The sequence below is a fragment of the Staurois parvus genome, unplaced genomic scaffold (assembly GCF_062004578.1).
Source record: "Staurois parvus isolate SC_StPar_1 unplaced genomic scaffold, SC_StPar_1.0 ptg001830l, whole genome shotgun sequence".
NCBI lineage: Eukaryota > Metazoa > Chordata > Amphibia > Anura > Ranidae > Staurois > Staurois parvus.
In genome coordinates this window covers 902,851-915,000 of record NW_028319626.1, presented here as the reverse complement: position 1 = coordinate 915,000, position 12,150 = coordinate 902,851, and the positions used below count along the sequence as shown (strand labels likewise).

At 40.9% G+C, this 12,150-nt stretch overlaps 1 protein-coding gene across 3 annotated transcripts in view; it reads left to right on the top strand.

Annotated features, from left to right (window-relative positions):
* CTIF (cap binding complex dependent translation initiation factor) overlaps positions 1 to 12,150 on the top strand; it is a 402,276-nt gene that overhangs the window by 372,181 nt on the left and 17,945 nt on the right. For 2 of the 3 annotated variants that reach the window (XM_089664081.1, XM_089664080.1), the window contains exons 11-12: positions 2,975 to 3,130; positions 11,053 to 11,106. In XM_089664081.1, coding sequence (XP_089520207.1) covers positions 2,975 to 3,130; positions 11,053 to 11,106 — 210 coding nt within the window. Of the gene's footprint in view, positions 1 to 2,974; positions 3,778 to 11,052; positions 11,107 to 12,150 lie in introns of those variants that run through there. The other variant, XM_089664082.1, reaches the window with a different exon arrangement.

Genomic DNA, 12,150 nt, shown 5'->3' with positions numbered 1-12,150 from the left:
GTTTGGAATGTGTTAGGTTTTCTCCCTATTGAGCCTAAAGGGCATTTGTGAGGTCAGGTATTAATGTTGGATGAGAAGACCCGACTTTTAATAGGTGGTCCAGTTCATTGTAGAGGTGTTCAGTTGGATTGAGGTCAAGCCTCTGTGCAGAACACTCAAGTTCCTCCACAACAAACTGGTCAAGCCATGTCTTTGTAGATATGTTGGTTGAGAAGACCTGACATGTTTCAATTCATCCCAAAGGTGTTCAGTAGGATTGAGGTCAGGGCTCTGTGCAGGCCACTCAAGTTCCTCCACACCAAATGTATCAAACCAAATCTATATGGAGATGACTTTGTACACAGGGGCACAGTCATGCTGGAACAAAAAATGGCCTTCACCAAACTGTTGCCACAAGGTTGGATATGCACAATTGTTCTAAATATATTTGTATGCTGTAACATTAACAGTCCCCTTCACTGGAAACACCAGAGCTCAGTTATTTGAGGGATGTTCACTTGTGTTTGGCCATATAGTTGAACATTCTTTAAAAGATCCAAAATAGGCTCTCTATGATTGTAACTGTGCTTCCAATTTATGATTGCATTGCTTTTGCCTGGTGGTGGGTGGGCAGCAAGCACTTGAAGCTGATGTAAATCTAATTGCATAAAGTCTTTATATATTTTTTTAAATGGTAATTGGACCTAAAAGGAGAGAGAGAGAGAGAGAGAACCCCCCGCAAGAAATTTGCAGCACAATCCATTTACCAATAAGGGTAAATCAGACAACATCAAGGCTTCAGTAAATGGTAACTGTTAAGTCCCTCATTCAAGGTGTTGACCCACGATAGCTCAGTCTGCCCTGTTTTTTTAAATTGGCTGCCCTTGCTGATGCAGATGGTACCCTGGCTCTTTCTAATTCTCAACAAGGGGTCTATTTGCAATGGAGAGCAAATATCACTTTCCACAGGGGAGTTTATCACGCACTGTTCCCTCATTCTATCAGCCATTCCAAAAATACATGGTGTGGGGCCCGGAGTGTCCTATGGAGTCCTGTCTGATTAAAGCTGCTGAGAGCCCTCTGTGATTACAGGCTTGCATGACTTCGACAGGTTCAATGACCATTCATTCATCCATCCATCCATCCATCCATTTACTGTGTAACTCTCTGTCCCTCTCTGTATCAATCTCTATTAGTATCTGCAGCTATTCTCTCTTCCTCCCACACTGTCACTATCACTCCTTTCTTTCTTTCTTTTTTTCACCTTTATCTTTTTTTTCTTTCTTTTTTTCTTTCTTTCTTTTTTTCTTTCTTTTTTTCTTTTTCCTTTCTTTCTTTCTTTTTCTTTCTTTTTTTCTTTCTTTCTTTTTTTCTTTCTTTCTTTCTTTCTTTCTTTCTTTCTTTCTTTTTTTCTTTCTTTCTTTTTTTCTTTCTTTCTTTCTTTCTTTTTTTCTTTCTTTCTTTCTTTCTTTCTTTTTTTCTTTCTTTCTTTCTTTCTTTCTTTCTTTCTTTCTTTCTTTCTTTCTTTCTTTCTTTCTTTTTTTCTTTCTTTCTTTCTTTCTTTCTTTCTTTCTTTCTTTCTTTCTTTCTTTCTTTTTTTCTTTCTTTCTTTCTTTCTTTTTTTCTTTCTTTCTTTCTTTCTTTTTTTCTTTCTTTCTTTTTTTCTTTCTTTCTTTCTTTCTCTTTATTTCTCTCTCTCTCTGTCACTACACTATCACCCTCCCTCTTTTTCTCTGTCACTATCACTCTCTCTGTCAATATCACTCCTTTTTTATTTTTCTCTCTCAATATCTCTATCTCTCTCTTTTTCTCTGTGACTGTCACTCTTTCTCTGTCTCAATTTTTCTCTGCCACTCTGATTCTTTTCTCTGTCCTGCTTTTTCTTTCTTTGTCATTATTTCTCTCTCTTGTCTTTCTCTGTCTTATCTATCTGTCTGTCTGTCTGTCTATCTATCTATCTATCTATCTATCTATCTATCTATCTATCTATCTATCTATATATATATCTATATAGATATATATATATATATATATATATATATATATATATATATATATAGATAGATAGATAGATAGATAGATATATATATATATATATATATATATATATATATATATATATATATATATATATATATATATATATATATATATATATATCTCACGCATGGATGTAGCTTTAGTATATATGTCTATCTAATATAGAAAACCGAGCCGGTCTCTTTTTATTTTTTCCAATTCTCAGTGTTTCCCCTCCTCAGCAGGGGTGCAGTCAGCTCTGTGATCCGGCTTCTCCTCAGCTGGCTAACCTAATTGTTTGGTTATAAATCTGTCCCATCTACTTGTTGAAAAGTTGATAATTACAGCTGAGCTTCTGCCTGACATATGCTGAACATCAGCGGTACAAGCTCACGCCTTGTCCTCCACATGTGTGCGAACACGGCAGGCGAGGTAAGAGGTTGCGAGGAGGCCGCATGCGGAGTAAGCTGTCCGGGTTTCAAGTGTACTGGTCATTCACGCATTACAAAGGCGATCATCTGGGAAATCGGGAAACTTGTGAGAACTATAGCTGAATTCTATAGATGCCTCTGAGATCATCTCCTTTAGCAATAACTGTGCAGGGCCTACAAAAAAAGGAATTTGTATACTGAATACTATCATTGCAGGCATTAACCCCATGCACTTACCAAAATACAATATTTGTTTGCTCTTTAGAAGTATCCTCCATGTTGTTCTTCTTTAGAAGTCGTGTCTATGTGATGCAATAACTGTCACCAAAACACAGATAAACTGTCAAACCGTCTCATTCTGTGCAAGAGACATTATTGACCACATTTGGTTTTGCTGGTTTCCTCTTCTGCTCTTCGTCTCTAAACCGAAGTAAAAGTCCTTGACACAAGTTCCTGTTGTTTTGCAGCATGCCTCCACCGAAGTTCCTCTTTCTGATGCCTTGTCTGGTGGCGGTTTACTGATGTTGTCTGTTTGTGTTTTGCAGAAGGATTTCTCTGTTCGAGAAGAGCTGCACAAATCAGATGTGGAGAGCTGGCTGGGTTTCATCACCTTCCTGTGCGAGGTGTTTGGCACCATGAGAAGCAGCGCGGGGGAGCCTTTCCGAGTCCTCGTGTGCCCTATCTATACCTGCCTTAGAGAGGTAATGGTCACCATTGTGTGAAGGGTTTGGCTTGATGCCAGTGTTACTGTGAGATATCTCCATCATTAAAGCAGAATTTCAGGGGAAAAAAAAAATCTTAGATCCGTAAAAAAAAAAAAAAAAAAAAAAAAAAGGTATACTGCAATACTCTCCTTAAATCCACAACTTCCCCATCCCCACAGTAAGTCCTTTCTGCGCTAGATGTCCGTAGCCTTCCATGTTAAATGATGGCCAGCATCATTCAGCTTACTTCCTGAAAGCCATAGGTATCATGGGCCTGCCTAGTACCAAACAGTTTAATGCTGGAATTCTGCTTTAATACCTGGTCCTACTTATATCTGACAAAGAAGAACTATGATCTGAAAATCAGTGCATTGGTTTAAATTGGTTGCCAAAAAATTACAAAATATGAGGTTCTGTTAACACTTTTGCCATGCTTCATCCCATAACAAGTCTGCAGATCCAAAAACAAGGCACACACCATATATGTTATCCAATTCTCAAGCATGAACATAGGAATGGGGTCGAGGAGAAATTAGCCTGGTATGCAATGCCAAGGTATCAAATATTGCATGCAGGAGATGCATATGAAGTGAAAAACATGCTCAGCACCTAAAGATAAAAAAAAGTGGTACCTTCTTATAATAATGATTTAGATGTATAATGTTGGTTATTAAAATAGTAAAAAATAGAACTATCCAGCTCAACTTGCCAGCCTACCCCTAATAATGGCTATTGTCGGCAAGGAACATGGATAAGTATAACTGATCCCCCTCCTTTGATAAGTTATACTTATCCATGTTCCTTGCCGACAATAGCCATTATTAGGGGTAGGCTGGCAAGTTGAGCTGGATAGTTCTATTTTTTAATCTGTGAAGCCTTTTATGTTCACTGTTTAAAAAGCCAGGTATAGACCTGGGTAGGTGACTGGTTTTTTTCTTTGGTGGTTATTAAAATAAAAAGAAAAAAAAATCCAACGTGTTTCGAGGATCTAAACCCGCTTCATTGCGGCTACAATGCAACCATAGTAACACCAAGTTATACCTATGCATACATGTTTACATGTCTCTCTTTCTCTCTGTTTAAACCGGGAAAAAAAAATGAGTTCTATATGGCATAAGATTTGGACATATGGAGCTCAGAATCGGCTTACTGTCCTCTACAGAGAGGCCACCTACAGGAGGGCATGTTGTCACAGACATGGAGCCTTGGCCAGGCTCTAGGGATACAAGCTTGCTGATGCTTTTTCTCACATGCTTATCTCTCGGAACATTCTGACTTCTCATGCTGACCCCATCAGTTATCTGCTACTGGAAACTGATCAGATTCCTTTATTTCCATCTCCGGGTGACATGACTTCTACATTTGTTTCCTTCAGCTCCAGCACGTCTTGCCTAGTAGATTCCTTTTTTCCATGGGTTAGAACACAAAGCTGCTGTCTGGCTATAGAAGAATCCCTTTGCTGAGAGCTGGGCCACTTCTTAGGGTGATGAATATATAAGCCCAAACTTAGTAATATTCATGTAAAATCTCATATATCATTGTGTTCTTGTCTGTTATAAAGAATTTTTTTCAAATATCAATATCTGCAGTAGAGCTCCAGCCAAAATGTACAAAAAAAATAAAAGTCAGCAGCTACAAAAACTGTCACAAAAAACAGGCACTCACCTGTCCCTCAATCCAGCAGTGTCCTCACCTCAGCTGGTTTTACCGGCCGTCTTCTCTCCGGCATCTTAAGTGTGGGTACCGAGCTATGACAGCTTGCGGCTTCACAGCCAGGTACCTACTGCACACGTGCAAATAGAGCTGTGCCTTGTGAATGGTCCCGTAGTCTTCTGGGACCTGTCGCGTGTCCCAGAAGACTGCGGAGAGGGAGGGGGGGAAGATAACTTCCGCTTCCAATCTCCTAGGCAGTTGCAGAGGAAGTAGGAGCGGGTACCTGTCAAAAAAAGGGTACCCATTCCCCAAAGGTGTCAATCCTTAATGGGGAGCGGGGGACGAGGCCTTAAAGTGGGCTTTCCCCCATTGGGTGGAGCCATGCTTTATAGTAAGGCCAGGTGATCCTGCCGTTGACGTCTTTTCAGGCACTTTTTGTTTTTTGAAGTAGGAGCGGGTACCTGTCAAAAAAAGGGTACCCATTCCCCAAAGGTGTCAATTCTTAATGGGGAGCGGGGGACGAGGCCTTAAAGTGGGCTTTCCCCCATTGGGTGGAGCCATGCTTTATAGTAAGGCCAGGTGATCCTGCCGTTGACGTCTTTTCAGGCACTTTTTGTTGTTGTTGGGGTGACTACACTCTGTCAAATAAATGTCGGTGGAGACTACATGTCACTGTTGGGAAACCCGTCCTAAGAAATGCCATTCAGCCATCACTGGAGTGAATGTAAACAGGAAGTGACTGCGCAGAGAGTGCAGGAGATCAGCAACACTGAGCTGCAGCAAAGGATTAAATGGCAGTTGTTTATGGTACACCATGTTTTAGCAAATTAATTCAGTGAGGGTTTATATCCACAATAAAGCCCAAGTGTAGCTAAAATAAAAAAAATAAAAAACCAAGCCTCATAACTTACAGTCAGTAGAATATGTCCCCTTTGTGCTGATTCCTCTTTTGTTAGTAGAAATCCTCCTCCTCCATCCATGCTCCCACCCCACCCCACCCCTGCAACTTCAATCTTCCAGTGCAGTGGGGGTTAGCGGCTGTCACAGGCTCATTGAGACCATGCCCACCCTTTCTACCTAGCTCTGCCATTCATAGAAATCGTACTACAGGAAACATGATCTCCGAATGGAGTGGGAAGACCTACCAAACACTTGTGTGTGCTCCATTTGGAGATCATGTTCCTGTGGTCAGAGAAAAATGGCAATCCATTATCTGTGCCACAGTCAATAACTTACCTAAAAGTGGACATATAACCCAGACTTTGTTTTTTGAGTCAGGTTTTAAAAGAGAAGTGTGAGAATGTCAAACAAATGATCATACTCCTCTAGATGGCTGCAGCATTGGTCCAATACTGCATGTGTCCCCCGCCAGCTGTACACTGAAAACGGAGTGATCAAAGACTGCTGATCCCTCAGGTCCTTTCTGTCAGCCATCGGCTCTCTGCTCTGCCCCTCCAGCACTCACTGGAGCACCGGGCTGTGGAGGGGGTGGGAGCGGCTGGCTCAGGCTTTCAGAGGCGTGCTGAGAGGCTGAGCTGGCTGCTGGTCCGGCATCTGGATGGATCCTGACATTATTGTCGGAAACCCTGCATAGCCTGGACCAGCTCAGTGACGTCAACCAGCAGCAGGCTTTTACCCACTGTCTGCTAAATCTGGGTCACAGGAGTGCAGAACTAAGTGCATTTCTGTGACCCACAAGAGAAGTAGGGACAAAAGAGTTTTGACCAAATTTCTCTTTAAATTTCTGTCCATACTCCTACCTTGGGAAAGTTTACATCCAGTCCCAGTGACACCTAACCAGGGGCGGACTGACCATTGGGAAACTCGGGCACTACCCGAGGGCCCGGGGTCAGTAGGGGGCCCCATGAGATGCCCCTGGTACCATTTTCATAGGCTGTTTTGAGTTTGGGCAGGGACACAGGGGCCCCATGATCTCCTATTGCCCGGGGGCCCCATGAGTTGTCAGTCCGCCCCTGCACCTAACCCTTCCCTACTTTATCAATGCCCAGTCAGAGTTATGAAGACATATGCATGTACTTATCTAAGCTTGTAAAAATATATTCATGTAAGAATCCATAACTGGGTGACATGGTGGCTGTTTATATCTGCCTGGACCCGAACAGTATGTGAGTTTAAATATGCAGAGGACCAGCATATATACTCAAAAGGGTTAAGGAAAAAAAATTTAAAGGGGGGTTGGGGTGCTTTATGGACCACTTTGTCTGCCTAGCTGCTCTATGTTTCTATAGATAACCTGTAAGTCTGTTTCAAGATTTCTTTCTTAGATTACCGAGCAGATATTGGGAAATAAACGTTTCACCACATGTGGGTATGTTTGCACTATTTGAGGGATACAAAGATTTGCAGCCGCGGGGAGGTGACAGAATGACCAAGATCTGGCCTTTGATTTAGCTGATGTTATCGGATAACATTCTGTTGCAAAAAAAAAAATACAAGTAATGATCATATTCAGTACATTCATTCCTCTTTTTTTATTGCATGTCTTTTTGGGGGTTTTTTTCCTTTGCATTTAAATGAAGATCAAGATAATGAGCAAAAGTAGGGCTATGACGGTGGTTGGGCTGAGCTATAAAACTGAAGGGGGCTTACTACAGTCTTCTATTCTTCGCAGGGCTTTACACTATGTTTAATGTGGCTTTAAAGGCTAGACGCTTTCTTTACCTTAATGGATTCCCTGCATTAGGACAAAAAATGTCCCACTAGTTGTATTGCCCCCTCAACTCTCTTCCCAGCCCCCCATACTTAAGTCTTATCTTAAAACAGCGCTGTGCTCGTCTGCAGCTGCACTGGTCTCTCCCTCTCTTTCACAGGACGCAGTGACACCAGCAGAATGCTGGTGTCAATCAAACCCTGTGAGGAGGGGGGACGCCCCATATAGTTTAAAAAATATTCTTCCCAAATATATTGACATATATTTGAAACGATACAATTTTGGCCATATTCAATATATTTCAATACATATATATATATATATATATATATATATATATATATATATATATATATATCTATCATGTTGAAATGTGTTTTCATTACAAAATATATGAAAAATATTTTTAAACATACATTTCAAATATACTGTATGTCTTTAAAAGTAAAAATCTGCATTTTTGGAATGCATTTAAAAATATTTTTCATATTTTGTAAAATACGCATTTCAACATGCAGTGTGTGTGTGTGTATGTGTGTATATATATGTGTGTATATATATATGTGTATATATATATATATATATATATATGTGTGTGTGTGTGTGTGTGTGTATATATATATATATATATATGTGTGTGTATATATATATATATATATATATATATATGTGTGTGTGTGTGTGTATATATATATATATATATATATATATATATATATATATGTGTGTGTGTGTGTGTGTGTGTGTGTGTGTGTGTATATATATATATATATATATATATATATATGTGTGTGTGTATATATATATATATATGTGTGTGTGTGTGTGTGTATATATATATATATATATATATATATGTGTGTGTGTGTGTGTGTGTGTATATATATATATATATATATATATATATATATATATATATATATGTGTGTGTGTGTATATATATATATATATCTATATATATATATATATATATGTGTGTGTGTGTATATATATATATATATATATATATATATATATATATATATGTGTGTGTGTATATTCAGTTGCAAGAAAAAGTATGTGAACCCCTTGGGATTACGTGGAGTTTTGCATGAATTGGGCATAAAATGTGCTCTGAACGTCATCTAAGTCACAACAATAGAAGAACACAGTCTGCTGAACATAATACTACACAAACATTAGATGTTGCCATGGTTTAATTGCACATAACATGTAAACATTCACAGTGCAGGGAGGAAAAAGTATGTGAGGCCCTAGCTTAATGACTTCTCCCAGAGCTAATTGGAGCCAGGAGTGAGCCAACCTTGACTCCAATCAGTGTGATGATATTGGATGTGTTGCTGACAGCTGTCCTGCCCTTAAAAAAACACACACCTGTTTTGGGTTTACTGGTTTCAAGAAGCACTGTCTGATGTGAACCATGCCTCGCAGAAAAGAGCTCTCAGAAGACCTACGATCAAGAATTGTTGACTTGCATGAAGCTGGAAAGGGTTACAAAAGTATCTCCAAAAGCCTTGATGTTCATGTGTCCACGGTAAGACAGACTGTCTACAAATGGAGAAAGTTTAGCACTGTTGCTACTCTCCCTAGGCGTGGTTGTCCTGTAAAAATGACTGCAAGAGCACAGCGCAGAATGCTGCATGAGGTAAAGAAGAATCCCAGAGTGTCAGCTAAAGACCTACAGAAATCTCTGGCACATGCTGACATTTTTGTTGACACATCTACAATAAGGAAAACATTAAACAAGAATGGAGTACATGGGGGGACACCACGGAGGAAGCCATTGCTGTCCAAAAAGAATATTGCGGCACGTTTGAAGTTTGCAAAGAGCACCTGGATGTTCCACAGCACTACTGGCAAAATATACTGTGGACAGATGAAACCAAGATTGAGTTGTTTGGGAAGAACACACAACACTATGTGTGGAGAAAAAAAGGCACAGCACACCAACATCAAAACCTCATCCCCACTGTGAAACATGGTGGAGGGAGCATCATGGTTTGGGGCTGCTTTGCTGCCTCAGGGCCTGGACGGATTGTTGTCATTGATGGGAAAATGAATTCCAGAGTTTATCAAGACATTTTGCAGGAAAACGTACGACCATCTGTCCGCCAACTGAAGCTCCGCAGAGGATGGGTGATGCAACAGGACAATGACCCAAAGCATACAAGTAATTCAACAAAACAATGGCTGCAACAGCACAGAATACGCCTTCTGGAATGGCCCAGTCAGAGTCCTGACCTCAACCCCATTGAAATGCTGTGGCATGACCTTAAGAGAGCGATTCACACCAGACATCCCAAGAATATTGCTACACTGAAACAGTTTTGTGAAGAGGAGTGGTCCAAAATTACTCCAGATCGTTGTGCAGGTCTGATCTGCAACTACAGAAAACGTTTGGTTGAGGTTATTGCTGCCAAAGGAGGGTCAACCAGTTATTAAGTCCAAAGGTTCACATACTTTTTCCTCCCTGCACTGTGAATGCTTACATGTTATGTGCAATTAAACCATGGCAACATCTAATGTTTGTGTAGTATTATGTTCAGCAGACTGTGTTCTTCTATTGTTGTGACTTAGATGACGTTCAGAGCACATTTTATGCCCAATTCATGCAAAACTCCACGTAAACCCAAGGGGTTCACATACTTTTACTTGCAACTGTATATATATATGTGTGTGTGTGTGTGTGTATATGTGTGTATGTATATATGTGTGCGTGTATATATGTATGTGTGTATATGTATGTATATGTGTGTGTGTGTATATATATATATACATTACATACGGCCAAAATTGTAGCATTGCAAATATATGTCAATATTTTTGAGAAGAATATTTTTAAAATATATTTCAAATATATCTTCTATGTGGGTGCACACAGCCTGGCTCAGGAGCGAGTCTGCAGGTTTGCCACCATACCAAGCATCTTCTTATGTCACAGAGAAGAGGAGGAACCAAGAGAGATTGGGGGGGGGGGGGGACTCCAGTAGAGGAGGTTCCAGAGCACAGAGCAGGTAAGTATGATGTGTTTATTATTTTAAATAAACAAATGTGTCTGTAAGCCCTCCCTGAGACCCTCTGGCCCAGCCTGGGGATAGGATCTGTTGTTTGAAAGGTTTTTCCCATTGGTGCAGTATTTCCTTCCCCTCTACAGAGACACCAAAATGCAGATTTACTCAATAAGAGTTGGCACATTTGTTTAAAGCTGATCTCCCAGCAGATATAAAAGACACAGCCTATTGTAGCTCTGTATTTATTAATACATTATTAAATGTAAAATGGAAATGGTGCAAGTACCTGAATTGGACCGGGTATCCACCTCTTGCAATCCACTCTACAGTAGAGCTCAGTCTGGGACAGGGAGAAGCAGCACAAGAATCCAGAGAGTTGTACTGCACTGCTGCTGATCTAATACAGAGCATGCTGACAGGAGGAGAGAGCGCAGTGACAGATGAGTTCATCAGTGTGCTACTGCTTCTCCTTCACTGTCCAGGCACAGGCTTGGGTGGGAGAAGACCTCTGAGTGCTGCTTAACTAGACACTTGACAGCTCTATGAATGTCTAACTTTCTGTTTTCACGTTTCTGTCTTCCCAGCTGTTACAGTCTTATGACGTGAAGGAAGATGCAGTGCTGTGTTGTTCTATGGAGGTGAGCCTCAAGCCCAATGTTGTCCTCATCCGCTGTGTATGATATCACTGTAGATTGACGCATTGACATATGTACAGATTGTACTACACTGGACCCAAATCCTGATTGGGTTGCTATGTACATGTATGTGCATGTAGAAGTTTATTTCATCCCCAAGCTGCCATCCATAAGGCCTGGTTCACACCAATGTGTTTTTTAGTTCTTTTTGCAGAAACGCACTACAGCCCATTTAACATGGTTTCCTATGGGACATGTTCACATCTATGCTTTTTTGAGCTGAACAGACGCCATAGGAAGCAATGTTATTTCACATGTCATGGGAACTGGATGGTTCAAATCGCATCCAATCAACATATATGTGAACGGGCACTACCGGTAATTAAGGCGTGCGTCTACTGTAAAGTGATTCCAAAATGATTATTTTTTTTTTGTTATACTTATCTGCTCTGCTGTTTGTGGTCAGTGGTTTTGCACAGAGCAGCCCCAATTTTGGGTTCCGCCACCAGCACTCCTAGCTCCTCCCCCTTTCCTAGTAACCCCCCCAGCAAGCTAAGGGGTGTACTCGTGCTGTCTCCCAAGCCCCACTGCCTACGCCCATTGACACAGGGGCTTTGAACACTCTCGCTTCATAGGATTTGATTGACAGCAGCAGGAACCAATGATTCCCGCTGCTATCAATCTGCCCTGTGAGAAGCGAGAACCGCTGCTTTTCGAGATGTTCCCCTTATTTAAATCTTCTCCCCTCTTCCTTAACATTTGGCACCTTTTGGAGGTGGGTGAGCGGGTACCTGGTTTTAACAGGTACCCATTTACACTTTTGGTCGGATCACCTTAGCGATTCGAGCGGAAATTCAAACCCCTCCCTTGCAGCCTTCTGAGACACATCTCAAATCCCAGAAGACTGTGGGACCATTTGCAAAGCACAGCGTGGCGAGAAACCGGCTGTGAAGTCTCAAGGCTTCACTGGCAGTTTCTCTTGGTTGAAATGCCGACTCCTGGCCCCGAAGCCGATTGAAGAATCAGCTCAGGTGAGGACATTGCTGG